Source organism: Mirounga angustirostris, unplaced genomic scaffold, assembly GCF_029215605.1.
Source record: "Mirounga angustirostris isolate CCGP_5_RB_7025 unplaced genomic scaffold, mMirAng1.0.hap1 SCAF_2, whole genome shotgun sequence".
In the NCBI taxonomy this organism is placed as follows: Eukaryota; Metazoa; Chordata; class Mammalia; order Carnivora; family Phocidae; genus Mirounga; species Mirounga angustirostris.
In genome coordinates, this window is record NW_026991710.1 from 5,077,130 (window position 1) to 5,091,874 (window position 14,745).

At 55.9% G+C, this 14,745-nt stretch overlaps 1 protein-coding gene across 3 annotated transcripts in view; it reads left to right on the forward strand.

Moving 5' to 3' along the window:
• Nucleotides 1-14,280, forward strand: part of JAKMIP1 (janus kinase and microtubule interacting protein 1) — a 64,131-nt gene extending 49,851 nt beyond the window's left edge. For all 3 annotated transcript variants that reach the window (XM_045879489.2, XM_045879490.2, XM_045879491.2), the window contains 5 exons: nucleotides 98-166; nucleotides 1,935-2,012; nucleotides 4,876-5,079; nucleotides 11,259-11,324; nucleotides 14,230-14,280. In XM_045879489.2, the coding sequence (XP_045735445.1) occupies nucleotides 98-166; nucleotides 1,935-2,012; nucleotides 4,876-5,079; nucleotides 11,259-11,324; nucleotides 14,230-14,280 (468 nt within the window). The remainder of the gene's footprint in view (nucleotides 1-97; nucleotides 167-1,934; nucleotides 2,013-4,875; nucleotides 5,080-11,258; nucleotides 11,325-14,229) is intronic.
• The last annotated feature ends 465 nt before the right edge of the window (nucleotides 14,281-14,745 follow it).

The window sequence follows — 14,745 nt, forward strand, 5'->3', positions numbered from 1 at the left end:
GCCTCGTCGAAGAGGCCCCCTGCACACGGCTTTGGTGGAAGGCCCCCAGCCAGCACGGGTTCTCATTTGCTGGCCCTCTGTCCCTGCTGTTTTCCAGTGGCTGAAGCAAATAGAGGGAACTGAGGCAGCCCTGACCCAGAAGATGCTGGACCTGGAGAGGGAAAAGGTAAAAGACTCAGTCCTCTGGGATGCAGGAGGGGGCCAAGAGCTTCCTTTCCAGGAAGGCCTCCCGTGTATTTTTTTTTTAAGATTTTATTTATTTATTTATTTGAGAGAGAGCGCGAGAGCATGCTCACAAGCGGGGGGGGGGGGGGTGGTGCACACAGGGAGAGGGAGAGAGAGACTCTCAAGCAGACTCTCCACGCCCAGCGCAGAGCCTGACGCGGGGCTCAGTCTCACAACCTTGAGATCATGAGCTGAGCCGAAATCAAGAGTCAGCTGCCACCCAGGTGCCCCCTTGCATGTACTTTCATAGGTGTTTATTTGCATGCATTTCTAAATTTTGCGTTTGCCCTAATGTCTGTTCCAGGTAATTGTCCTCCACTCACTCTTTCACTCACTCAGTTGTTCACTTAATGCCTATTTTTTTTTTAAAGATTTTATTTATTTATTTGAGAGAGCGAGAATGAGAGAGAGAGAGAGCATGAGGGGGGGAGGGTCAGAGGGAGAAGCAGACTCCTCGCTGAGCAAGGAGCCCGATGCGGGACTCAATCCCGGGACTCCGGGATCATGACCTGAGCCGAAGGCAGTCGCCCAACCACCTGAGCCACCCAGGCGCCCCTTAATGCCTCTTTTTGGAGCCTCTGCTGTCCCAGGTGCCATGCCAGGATTGGCAGTCCAGCAAGGAATATGTGGGGCCCCTGCCTTGAGGAGCTAGCTTACGAGCCTATGGGGACGTGTGCTCATGAGCCAACAGCCACAGTGCTGCCTGGGGACGTGAGGAGCAGCACGTGGGTGATGCCGAGGCACTTGGCCCAGCGGCTCCAGAGACACACCGCTGAGCCTCCCATCTTTGCTGGCCTCCTTAACGGCCATGAGAGTTCGGGAAAGACGGACTGGCCCTTCCTTTCCTCATTGCTAAGTGGGGGTTCCAAGTTCCACCTGCTGGGCCATAGGGATGAGAGACATGAGATGCACAGCCAATTGTGCACCTTGCTTGGCACGTACGGGTCCCTGATGAGATGCGGTGGTGGCGGTTATTCACCAGGGGGCTTTGGCATATGGGGGGTCCGTTGTGCCCAGCCTGGGGGATGCAGAGAGGGCTGCCCGGAAGAAATGGGTCTTGAGCCTCAAAGACCAATTCAGGTTTTGCAAATAGAAATGAGATGTGGCAACAGAAGGTAGAAGGAATCGCTTACAGCCTGGGAGCACACGTGGTGTGAGAGGGCCCTGGCTTGGAGTCTAGTTGGTCCTTGGCCACCACGACACCGTGGCATCTAGGGCAAGGCACTGGGCTTCTCTGGTCCTGCTTCCTCATCTGTGAAGTCACGGGCCCACAGGAGAGGAGCTCTCACCTTGGAACCCTCCAACCAGTAGTGGAGATTTGCATTCTGGGTAGACCATGCTTGCAGGGACCGGAAGGGTGACCCGGGCATGGGGAGGAGGCGTACAGCAGTGAAACTGGTCGGAAGGTGGGGGATGCTGTCGTGGGGGGAGGAAGAGCCACATCTGAGAACTGTTGGGATGGTCTTCAGGGGCAACCAGGACGTGACAAGAGGAACTGAGAAGGACTCCTGCATGGGCACTGGGTTGGAGGGGCGTCGCTTTGGTGCAGTCAGGCCCCCATAAGGTCCCTTATCACCTGAGCCCCTGGCAGGTCCCCAGCTTGGTAGGACTGTTGCTCTCTAGCAGAGGTGAGTGGGTGGGCTCTGCAGAGCCTCACTGGGATGGGTTCTCACGCTGATCTCGATCGTGGGGGGCCTCCTCTTTTTCAGGACCTGTTCAGCAGGCAGAAGGGCTACCTGGAGGAGGAGCTAGACTACAGGAAGGAAGCCCTCGACCAGGCGTACCTGGTATGACCGGGAGTGGGTTGGTCGCTTTGGCTTGTTAGACTCTCCCTCAGAGGCTGTGTTTTCCTTTGGGGCATACCACATTTAGGGACCCCACCAGGGCGCCGTGGGTGCCATCAAAATGCCCTGTCTGTGTTCTGACCGGAATGACTGTACAGAGAAATTGCCCCTTTTTTCCAAATCAATCATGATTTTCCAAAACATTTACTTAGCTGGATGGTTTCTTCAGGTGTGCTTATTCAATTCTAGGAATCGTTTGAGATGAGTGTGAAGAAACCGTCTTTCTTATGAGTTTGTGATACTTGAATACTTGTTTACGTGTAAAACCCCAGAGCAAGTTTTCCTGTGCACAGGAATGAGGGGCAGCCACTGAGGGACATGGAGGCTCAGCAAGGAGAGCAGAGGCCGCTGATCGGAATAAAAATTACTTGTGCCATACTGCATTTGGGTCACGAAATTTGTCCCGGGCTTCCTGGTGGTTAGCTTAAAATGGGATCCCGTCCAGGTTCACGTGTCATATGGTTTTGAGGACTCTCCCAGCAGCGAGTGAGACAGCGAGATAATACGGGCCCCACCAGGGGTCCCCACGGCACAGAGAAGGGAGAGTTGAGTGTCCCTTCTTGCAGGAAGAAGTGCGGTACCCAAAGTCTCCAGCAAGGCTTTGCCCCAGTCATTTGTAGTTAGGATCATTTTACAAAATGGTGCGTACCCGAGAAATGCAGAGTCCACAACAGAGAAATGATTTTCAAGCCTTTGTTTCCATGAGCTTGTCCAGGAAGATGGAGAGCCAGGAGCCTGGGCATGAGGGCTGGCCCACCTCCCTAAGACCCCCGGCTCTTGGTGTCCAGGGTCTGAGGCCTGAATGAGGAGGACGGGGAGCTGGAGAGGTCTTAGGTCCTGGGGATTGAGCCTCACTGGGACGGGCCATCTTCTCTCCTAGCGCTTACTTCTGGGCACACGGTATCGTCATGGCGCAGAGGGCAATTTAAAATAGAAATATCTCCTCCTTCTAGGGGAGGGATGCTCACACTCAACCATTCCCTTGCTGGTTTTGCCTCAACTCCGCCCCCACCTTGGTCCTTTCGAGAATGCCTTTCCCGCACCACACACCATCTGTCGTGTGGCACTGCCTCCCTAGCATTTCCTAGAAAGCTCTGAGGATGTGATTTCAGGAGATTCGTAGGCACTGAAGCCAATGGAACAAGTTTGGAAAACTCTGAAGGGCTCCTTGGATCCTTAATGTGTTGAAGGTTGAAGGGTGGGCCGGGGCTCTGAGAGGAACATAAGCAAGCACTTTGCCAAGCTCACTGGATCACGGACTGACTTTTCAAGGGGCCTCTGGCAGGACTGGTGATTTCCAACACATTTTGGAAAAGCTCGGTGTCCACCCTTTGCTGTCTAAGTACCGCTCGCAGGAAGGCCCCGGGGGTCCCTCTGAGTCCTGGTTCTGCAGAGGAGGCCCCTGGGCGTGCTGATCCTGCCACCCTGTAGAAACTATGTTCCTTCCCAAAACTGTTCCAAAGCCTCAGGGGGGATTTCAGGCCCATGACAGGGTTGTGTTCTGATGCCAAGCTGGATGGATTTGAACAGTGAGGTAATCTCCAAGAGGGTGGCAGTGCCTCGTGCCTGGGCAGGAGTGAGGGCGGCACGGCAGGAGCCACGTGTGGACCTGCATTCCTTTGTCATCGCACTGAATGAGATGGGGCGGGTCTGCAGTGGAGCTTCTGGAGTTGGGTGGTGGGGTCCTGGCTGAAAGCTGGTGACCTGGGTCTCCTAGAAGCTCAGCTCTGAACGGGGAGGGGGTGAGCCAGCAGGCACAGGTGAGCTCTGACGAGAGCAGCAGGGAGAGCTGGGGGCCAGACGGCTGCAGACGCTTTCCGTGGAAAACCTCCCCCCTGCCCCCCTGCCTCTAGCCACCTCTCGCCTCTTCTTGGCAGTTTCCATCCAAACTGAAGATTGGTCTAGTCGGTCTTAGGAAGACGAGGAGCAGTTCCTTAGTTCCTTAGCTCCCTTGAGTAGAAGCCTTGTGGTGGGGAAAGTTTCAGGGGTAGGACAGGCTTCGGAGGGAGGGGACCAAGAATTTGCAGTGACAATGACCAGAGCGATGGTCAGCCTGGCCCAGGCTGGGGTTTCCATTCAAGGATGATGTGGGTGGGGGTTAGGGAAGCAGAAAAGGAGATAATTCTCTCTTTTGTCCCTAGATATCCCTATGAGGTAACTATATTTAAGTGTCTTGGGGTGAAGTGGAGAAGAACTTCCTCTAACGATTAAAACCTTTGCCTTTCACAAGGAGCCTTCGACTGGCCACTAATCTCTCATCCGCTTTGCTAACACCTGGCGTCTCGCGTTTTTAGCAGGGAGGGCCTGGTTAGAACACTGTCACTGTTTGCTTTCGGTTAAAATCGCATTCTGAACGAGCTGGCTGAAAACCACGTGTGTGCAGTTTGAGACTCCCCCCCCCCCCACTGCCACCCAGGATAAAAGGGGAGGTTTGCTCCCAAGGTGGGGGGAATACGTGGGGCACCAAGAACAGAATGAGAACAAGGCTCTCTTTGAAAAACACACTTTAAGGGGCGGTTGTGATGGTTTTCTCTTGTGGCCCCGTCCTCTGCTATGCAAGAGGAGGGCTATTCTTGAGTGAATCGAGTAAGACATGTTCTCTATAAGGTGTGCACGGAGCTGAAAGGGGCTCCCTCGCTCCCCCCGCCCACCCCGCCCGCGCCTGCTGGCCACTCCGCAAGGCCCCCCGCACGCCTCCCCTCCCCGCCTGAGACCTCCAGCTCTGCCTCCCTGAGCCGCACTGCCCTGGTCGTTACTGTCCGCCCCTTTGTGATCTCCCACTGTCGGTGTGATTTGGGCCCCTCAGAAAATCCAGGAGCTGGAGGCCACGCTGTACAGCGCGCTGCAGCAAGAGCCCGGGCGCAGGGCCAGCGAGGCGCTGAGCGAGGGCCAGCGGGAGGACCTGCGGGCTGCCGTGGAGAAGCTGCGCCGGCAGATCCTGAGACAGAGCCGGGAGTCCGACAGCCAGGTCCTGCGGGAGCGCATGGAGCTGCTGCAGCAGGCCCAGCAGGTGAGGGGCAGGCGGCTGGCACCAGGTGCCTCTTGCCCTCTTCCCAGCCTCTGAGCCCTCGGGCGGGCCCCTGGGCGTTCCAGGCATGTCTGACGGACAGCTGACAGCCAAGCGAGTCTCCCCGGGGCCAAGGCAGGTCTTCTCTCGGATGTCCTCACAGCACAGCAGGTGCACTGTTCGCAAAGGGGGGCGCTGGGCCGATGCGCAGTTCAACCCTGCGGCCCAACCCTGCTGAGTCCTCAGGCAAACCAGAGCCAGCTCTGCCCTGGGACCTCTCCCTCCAGCAGGTGTATTCTGTTTGAAAGTCAGGTTCTTTTTAAAACCAGGAGGCGTGGCTGAACGGTTTGCTTTTTTTTGCTGTATTTTGGGATGATGGCTAATTTGAGGACTGGACCTGACAGCTGTATTCGTCGTTGACTCTGAAACCCTAAATGTATACCAAGGTTTGGAGTCCTGTGTGAGTGTCACATGCTGCCGAGCACACGGGGAGCCAGGCTTCGCAGACTGCAGGGTGATAACAGGGACGAGAACAGGGACGCTTGTTGGGTGCTCGCCGGTGGGGACCCTTGATGGTGGCCCCCCGTGGGGTGGGGACGATGATGTCCATTCCCCTGATGAGAACGCTGGGGCTCAAGAAGTTTAAGTCACGTGCCTGCAGGTCACACAGCTCGTAGGGAGTCCCACCAGTGAGGAAGGGCCCGGGGAGCAGGGGAGGCGACAGCAGAGAAGGCAGAAGGAGGAGGTCGTCAGGAGGGGCAGGGGAGGGTTGTGACCAAAGAGAGCACAGGCCCCCGCAGATTTGAGGAAGGCGCGTGGGGGGCACAGCCAGACGCCGTGGTGCCGGGGTGGAAGGAGGCAGGGAAGGGGGACCGGTCAGCCCGGGAGGGCTCTTCACTCAGGACTTGGTTTGGTTGAGAGGACACGCAGGCAGCCCCTGTGACCCCGGCCTGGCTGTCGCCTCCGTCCCCATGCTGCCTGCTCTGTTCTGGTGGATCTGGTCATCGGCTCCCCAGCACCCTGGCTCAGAAGCAATGTGTGCTCAGCCCGAGTGTACAGACATGTGCACACACACCCTGTGTAGAGGGAGGGGGGTTTCGTCAGAAATTCCTGATCAGGTTGGCATAGCAAGGGCAAGGGCGAGGGGGCGGTTGGAGATGGAGCAGCGAGAGGGGAAAGGCATCAATCCACTGATTGAGAAGGTCTGGTGTGTGGAAGGGGTGAGTGGGGCCCAGGGTGTGGACCAGCAGGTGAGGCACAGGCTCAGGCTTCTGAGCAGAGGGGAGGGGGAGGGGAAGGAGGCGACTGTGGTGAAGCTGCAGCCTTGTGCCCACACACAGGGCCACTTCGCGTCCTGAGGGAAGGTAAAGGCAGACCACGTTGTTCACGTGGGGTGGAAGGGGGGAGGGGAGGACGTGGAATCCCTGTGGCCCAGGTGGGTGGGGAAGCTGCTGGTGTAGGGCAGGCCCCTGAGGATGGAGACCAAGAACTTGCAGTGACAAGGACCAGAGTGATGGTCAGCCTTGCTGGGCAGGGCATCGCAGGACGGAGCGGGGAGGGAAAGGGAGGCATGAGAGGGAGGGGGAGGAGGGGCTTGCGGCCAGTACCATCGAGGAGATCTTGGCACAGGGATATAGGCGTGGGCGTTTGCCTTCAAGGACATTGCCACTGAGCCACCTCTGTTTTGGTCACATGGATAGTGAAAAGTGGTCTGGGGCACCCCCAGCCCAGTGCGAGGCCCAAACACAGCACAGATCCTCACCGACTCGTGTGGCTGAGGCTCTTATGCCAGGATGCCCCTGCCCAGGACATTGGTTAGGAGTCTGGGAAGGTTCCCAGTGGAGGGCCCAGCTGTACCAGGCTTTGAAGATAAATAGGAAGACACCAGGTGGCCACCAAGGGGAAACAGCATTTCAGAGAGCAGCGCAGCATGGCGCAGTCAGTTTGGGGTAGCAGAGTGGTTAAAAAACACTGGGACCAGACAGTGTGGCTTTGAACCCTATTCTCCTGGATATTAGCTGTGTGGCCTTGGCCAAAAGACTTGGCATCTCTGGGCCTCAGTTCCCTTGTGAGGATGGAAATAATGCCTACTCATTGGGATGTTATAAGGTTTAAACAGACTCTTGCAGGTGAAGTGCTCCCAGCAAGTGTAGGCGGCTATTTTAATTGCCAAGTGGAGACCACAAGTAGGTGTAGTAGGAGCAGGACCAGACCGGGGAGCTGGGTGCTGGCTTGCACCTGAGGTCCAGCACTGTGTTTCATTTGTGGGGTTTGCTGATGGAGTGTGCAGTGCATGGAGGGGTTGTTCAGAAAACCCAGCCCAAAGCAGAACAACATTTGCGTGTTTGAACCAAAAAGTCATTACCTGACTTAAGGGCTCAAATCTCATGAAAGTGCTCCTCACGGTCTAAGTCTGGAACGTATGATGAGCTAGTGAGTATACCCCAAAGACCCAGGGCAGTGCGGCATTCGACTGTGACTCCTGGGGAAGCTTTGATGAGACAAGGCATGCAAATCAATTAGTTATGTCTGGAGCATGGTGGGTGTTCAGTGAAAGGAGACTCTCTCTATATAATAACCCTGGTGGATGCTGACCCCTGCTACTCAAAGTGTGGTCCGTGGACCAGCAGCAGCATCAGGAGGAATGTCACCTGGGAGCTGTTAGAAATGCAGACTCTCGGGCCCCACCCCAGACCTACTGAATCGGATTCTGCATTTTACAGGATTCAAAGGTGATTCTGCAGATTAAAGTTGCTCAGTTTTGGTGAATCGTAAATAGAGATCCGTGGCTGTGAGTTCCAGAGGGCAGTAAGGGTCTGTCTCCGTCTGCTCGGGCACCATAACAAATGCCACACGAGAGACTTGGACAACAGACATCTGTGGCTCCCAGCTCTGGAGGCCGGAGGTCCAGGAGCAAGGGGCTGGCTGATCCGGTTGCCGGTGAGGGCTCTTCCTGGCTCGCAGACAGCCTCCTTCTCTCTGTGCCCTCATGGCCAAGGGGGACAAAAGGAGAAGGAAGAGGGGAAGGGGAGGGCAGGTTGGAGGGAGAGATTGTTCTCCTCTTATAAAGGCCACCAATCCTACCAGCTCAGGGACCCCTTCTATGACCTTACTTAACCTTAATATGTCCAAACACACTCACACTGGGGGGTTAGGGCTCCAACCTAGGAATTTGGGGCAGGGGTGCAGTTTGGTCCATAGCAGGGTCTGATTCCTTTTTTGGTTCTGGAAGGAAGTAAGCTCTCACTCCTTCTTGCCCTCCTTCCCTCGCCCTGTCGCCCTGACTCAGGCCAGGTGAGCCCCTCCTCTGTCGCATAGGGCCGTAGAATTCAGAGAACGGGGCCCACCTCCTCCCTGCTCTGGGCCCGGTGCCCGAATCAGCGGCAAGGCTTAACACTCGGGTTTCAGCCTCTTCGCCTGTACTCTGGGCAATTTGGCGCAGCTCCGCCTCCAGGCTTTGCCTCGAGGGGGAAATGCCTGGCCAGACTCTCCTGGTGTGGCAGGTGCAGGGGTATCTGAGACGCCACGGCCCTCGCTGCTCCTTGCTCCCCGCCTCTGCCGAGCGCCACACGTGTGAGCCGCCGGCACGGGGCCCCCGCCCGGCATCTCGGTGCCTTCGTAAGAGATGCTCAGACTTCAGAGCACATCGGTTCCCTGTAACAGAGTTTCCTGGAGTTGGTCATCCGGGTGTGATGCCCAAGCAGAGGGGAGGGTTTCCTTCCAGCAAGCCCTGAGACAACAGGGTGCCGGCTAAAGCGAGGTCTTGTGGCTTCCTGCTTGCTTCCGATGGTCGAGTACCTATCATGTGCCAGGCACGGGTCTGGCCGCTGGGGCTGGGGCAGTGAGCCAAGTCCCTGCTTTCGTGGAGAAGAACATGCTCTTATAATCCAGTGAGGAAACTCACAACACAGATAAATGCCAAGGATGTCAGAAAGGCTAAGAGGACAGGTGGGAAATGATGAGGAGGTGAAACCCCAGGCTCTGTGCAGAGAGCAGCAAGTCCACAGGCCCTGAGGTAGGAATAGGTTTACTGTGCTTGATGAAAGGTGTACATTGTCTGTAAGCTGTAATTTTCAAAAGTAGCAGCTGCTGAATATAGGATTTTTTAAAAAGATTTTATTTATTTGACAGAGGGAGACAGAGTGAGAGGGAACACAAGCAGGGGGAGCAGCAGGCAGAGGGAGAAGCAGGCTCCCCGCTGAGCAGGGAGCCCGATGCGGGGCTCGATCCCAGGACCCTGGGATCATGACCTGAGCTGAAGGCAGACGCTTAATTGACTGAGCCAGCCAGGCGTCCCCCAGCTGAGTTCCGTGCCTGTTCTTGGGTGCTCTCTGCCTCATCACCTTGCCAGGGGATCCTTGGGGGATGGTCATGCCACACTGAGGTGCACACTCCTTCCCTCAGGTGGAAGAGAATTAGAAACGTATGGGTTTCTTAATCCTTTATAGGGTGTGTACTCTATGCCAACTCTGCTCTGAGCCCTTGGTGCAGATTCACTTGTTAGATCCTCAGACGTGGGCAACACAATTACCCCCAATCTACGGATCAGGAAACCAAGGCCCAGAGAGGTTGAATCACTTGCCAGAGATCTCCTATCTGAGGATAAGTAATTTTCTTGTCTTCCATGCCAATCCGTTCTGTTTCTGCCAAAATCAAACTCTCATCATTTCCCTGCTTAAAACCCTTCACAGGCTCCCCATGTCACCCCCAAATCTCTGAGCTCCTCATTGGGACATTCCAGACCCTCTGAGCTCTGCCCCTGTCCCCACACTTCCACGTCCCTGTGCACCCTCTTTCCTCTGCTTGGAATTCCCTTCCCCCTTCCAAGTCTAGCAAACCACTGTGGGTGCTGGGCTGGGCTCTGCCTCTTCTGGCTTCCCCAGCTCATGGCTCAATGCCCCACTCTTCTCCCCTCTGGGCTCCAGTGCCACCTGCCTGGAGCACCCACATAAAATAGCAGCCCGCCCCCTTCCCTACCCCTGCTTGATTTTCTCCATGACGTTTGTATTCATCCAATGCACCATCTGGGTACCCGAATAATGCTTTTATTTGAACTTTACTGGACTGCAAACTCTTTAGGGCCCCAGGCATATTGACCCATATTTGTTGAGTGGGTGAATGTGTCCATAGAGGTGGTTCTCAAAGTGGGTCCCCAGACAAGCAGCATCTGCATCACTCAGGAACTTGCTGGAATGCAGCTACTCGGGCTCAGCCCCCCGAAACTGAGTCAGAAACTCTGCTGGGGGAGGCAGTGATCTGTAAGCCTTCCAGGTGACATTGATCTGGATTCAAGAACCACTGTCCTACAGAATGCACGGAAGGCTTCTCCAGGCCTGGCTAAGTGTCCGTGGAGGCCACATGCTTATGGGGCCTGACCTGGGTCGCCCACCCTGCAGCCGGAGCACTCTCTGCAGGAGTGAACTCTGCATCTGCATTCAGGCCTGGCAGGGCTGTAGCCGGCTGGGCAGTGGTCGGGGGGGCGGTGGGTACCAGCATTTGAGGGGTGACTCTTGGGCATGTGACAGTCTGGAAAAGGTTCACACTTGCCAGACATTCTGGGTGGGATGCCGTGTGGAACTGGAAGGAATGGGCTGGTAAACCCTGGAGCAGGGGTGAGTGCCCCAAGGGGCATTCGGCAGACACAGCAGCAGGCAGGGTGACCAGCCTTTCCGGTTTCCTGGGGCTGAGGGGTTTCCGGGGACCCCAGACTTCAGTGGCAAAAACCAGGAATGTCCTGGGCAAACCGGGACGCTTGGCCATCCTGGCACATGTGCTGAGTGGGCTTCTAAGGGGCTGGGGTGCCTGTGGGAGCGATGGCCACAGCCGGTCCTCGCTTCCCCCGCTCAGCGCCCCAGCTCCAGCTAAGTCAGTCTTGCACGAGTACATCATCTGATGCCACTTCAAATCCATGATGTGTGATTCTGTTTCTGTGCACTTCAAGAACAGGCAATATCGACCCTCCGTGTTGGAGGGCGGAGGGCCCGAGGAGCCTCCTGGTGGGGGCCCTCTATCTGGATTCGGGTGGTGGAGATACGGGCCTGCACACGTATAAAACCCAGTCACACTGCCCACCTGTATTTGCCCGATTCTCTGCTTGTGTGCCACACCACGATAAAGAGTAAAGAGTAAGTTTTGAACCTGGAAATTTTACCTTTTCTGATGCATGAGGTCATGTGTTTCAGAGAATCCGAGAATTGGAGGCTAAGCTGGAGATCCAGAAGAGACATCTGAAGGAGCTTGAGGAAAAGGTAGGTGGGGCGCCCGGCCCCTCCCCCCATCCCCTGGGGCTTCTTGCTGGGACTGGTCACCGTGGGGCCTTGTCCTTCTGCAATGCCAGCTTTGTAATGCAAGAGGGGGCTGCCTCCCGCCTCCCTTCTCTGCCCCGGTCCCCCCAAGATGGGCACATCCACGAACTAAGTAGCTCTTTCAAAGGCTTTTCTAGGGAAGAAAAGTGCAGTTTGGGACCAACTTTGTGTGTGGGCAAAGTGGGGGTGAGATGTCTTTTATTTTCCCTCACAAAAGACCTTTCGGGGACGGTGTGACCCTCTCTGGAGCGATAAGCCAGGCTTGGTTCTGTCCCACGGACCCCTTCACCTTATATGACCTCTGTGTGCCAAAACCCAGTTGTGTGTTCTTGGGAGTCTCTCCCCTCCCGGCAGGAAGCAAGGCTGACCTGTCCCATGCTGACACCCGGCCTCATGTGTCTCTCTGCGTTAGCATCATCTTATGGGTGGGGAGCCTGGGCCGGAGATGGGTTCAGACACTGGACCCTGATTCCGCAGCTGGGAAGGTGTAGCTGGTCTCCTGGGTGCCGCAGCCACCCCTCAGCCCCCCCCCCCCAGCATGTTCTGTTGGTCCAGGCAGACAGACAGCTGCCACTCAGAACCATGTGTGTGGCATCTGTGTCCCCCCACTTACATCCGCCCGGTGACCACGGGGTCCTTGAGCTCAGGGACCAGCTTGTATGCACCGCTGTATTCAAGACAGTTCTCACCGTGGAATAGGGCACCTCACATGTTGGCCAAACGAGTCATAGATGAGTCATAGACAAGTGAAGCAAAACCTGTCATTGCATGTTCTGTGTCACAGAGGTAAGCTCACGTGTGGGAGCCACACGAAGGCTCCAGCCCCGTCCGGGGGTCATCGGGGACGATGTGCCCAAGGAGGGGATCCCAGTCAACCTCGAAGGCTGATACGCAGTCACCCCGGGGAGGAAGAGGGAGAAAGGGCATTGGTGGGCTTCAGTTGCCTGAGGCGGGTCTTAAGAGAGAGGACGCCAATTCCCCCCGTGGGCAAAGTGGGGCCAAAGTCACAGAAGTCCCCCGAGGACCGATTTCTGGGCAGATAATCTAAAAATAGGAAAACAGCCCCTTCCCAACCTGGAGGCAACCAAACACCGTGGGCCCAAAGAGACAGAACAGCTCTTCAGATGATGCTAAGCCAGTTTTAGAAGCTTCCTCCCCTTTCCTGAGAGGATGCAGGAGTCACCTTCCTTCTCCATCCGGAGCCTCTGCGCCTCCGGCCCGCACAACCGGCAGTGTCCTCTGGGGGGCAGCAGAGGGTCGTGGCGGGCCGGCTCACACAGGGGTTCGGGCCAGTTCTCCCACTAGAGCCCTGGGAACCTCTGTGGGATTCTGGTTTAAGCAGATGCCTAGTGTCTCCGTCTGCAGATGCCACCGCAACCATCTGGGGCTGTTTTGAGGTCCCGAGGGAATCTCAAGTCTAATTCCATCCAAGAATCTCCGGGGATAACCGGGCTTTGCAGGCAGGTGTGTCTGGGCTCTGCCCCAGGCCGGCCCTGGAACCCTGGGGGATTTATCCCTCCACCCTGGCCTGGGGGCTCGCATCTCTCCCTGTCTTCTGGGGTGGTTGTGCGGATTGCATGAGCGTGGGCGTGTGATGTTCTGAGCCCCAGGCCCAGACGAGGTCAGTGGGCCGTCAACGCTGGTTCTGCGTCTCAGTCCCCCAGCTGGGCTTTAGGACTCGAGTGGGCAAAATGGGTCACAGAGCAGGAAAGGACAGCAAAGAGACTTGAAACACGCCACAGTTGTCTGGCTCATTAAAGTTTTACGAGGTGGTCTAGGCACACACGTAAAATAAGGCAGGTGGCATTTTTAGTGAGGAGGCCTCCTGGGCAAAGCAAGTGTGTGCAGGATGGTCTGTGTCCTCTTGTCGCAAAGGAGTTGCCGAGGGGGGCAAGCAGCGTGGCTCATGTCAGTGGCCAGGAACCCTTCCCTGCCACACCCCACCGGGTGCTCTTGGCAAGTCCTTCCACCTCCCTGGGCCTCAGTTTCCCCACGTAGAAAATGACAGCTGGGTGACTCCATGTAGGCCCTGTCCGGCTCCAACCTCCAGTAACTCGAAAACTTGTGTAAAAGTTGGTGGCTGTCTGTTTGGATTTGAATTTTTTCAATAAATAACTTAGGGGCGTTATTACCTCATGGGGGGAGGGAGAACGATTTTCAAAAGCCCCGGATGATGCTCCAACAGGTTCTACCTAATGAGCAGTAATTCTTTCGCAACAAAGCGGGTCATGAATTCAGTTCAGAAAGAGAAGTCTACTTTCAAACTGATCTGTATAATTTTTCCTTCCTTTAAGGCCATTTTTCTCCCTATTTTTTTTTTCTTTTAAAGCAGACGAACTGAATGGCACAAAAGATTTTAAATAATGGTCTCTTGGGAGAGGGGGCCCTGGCAGAGATGGTGCAGGGGGGAGGGCTTCTGCTCGTGGGCAGGTGGGTCTGGGGGGCCTGTGGCCCGGGGCGAACATGCCTGGTCCTTGGGCGCAGGCCAGGCCCGGCCTTTGGTGGGAGCCACCAGCCGTGACCATGGGAGGGTCCTTCCTCCGTTTGTAGCGCGTCCTGCCACCGTCTGCAGGAAAGCCATGTCTCAGCACCGAAAGCATCCTGGTCTGTCTGAATCAGCCGGGGGTTTGGGGAGAGCACTTGGGGATGCGGAGGGACTCCAGAGGACGGGTTTCCCAGTGAGGTCAGCTGCCCAGGCCCGCTCACTTCCCTTTCCTCCTCCTGAACCCGAACCTGGTGCGGTAGTTCTTGTGAAATGTGTCACTGAATCCCATACTGTGTATCTTACATCTTTCTTTCTTTCTTTTCTTTTTTTTCTCCCTCATTTTCTTTTGGTCTTATTTTATAGTTTTTGTTCCTTTTTTTGTTTTTCTCACTAGCATTCATTCTGTGGCCTTGAAGACTTCACTAAGCAAAGAACTCGGGTTGGTATTCTTTTAATTTCACAGATAAATGTGATGATTTTCTGAAAAGGAGAATTTCTCCCATTTCTGACCATAGCATCCCTTGAGCGATGAGGCTCCATGGAAGGTGGGCTGTGGCAGATGCCTCAGCTCCCTGGCTCCCTGGGCGGGGGGGGGGGGGGGGGGGGAGCACCAGGGGTCTCTGGCGAGTCCTACCCTTCAGAGGGAGGTTGGGAGAGCTCTTTGTGAAGAAGAAGAAGGGACAGTGGGGACCTGGTTTCTTCCCTGTTGTAGTTCATCTTCAAAAGGGGGGGTGTGGTTTTTCCAAAGTTTCTTTCTATTTTGGCTTTAGTTTCTGGGGCTGTCTATTGCCTGTGGACCAGACCATAGCGGGTTTCTGGGGTCAGGGGTCTTCAGGAGCAGGAGACTGATGGGCAAGTCCATGACCTGCACATAAAATA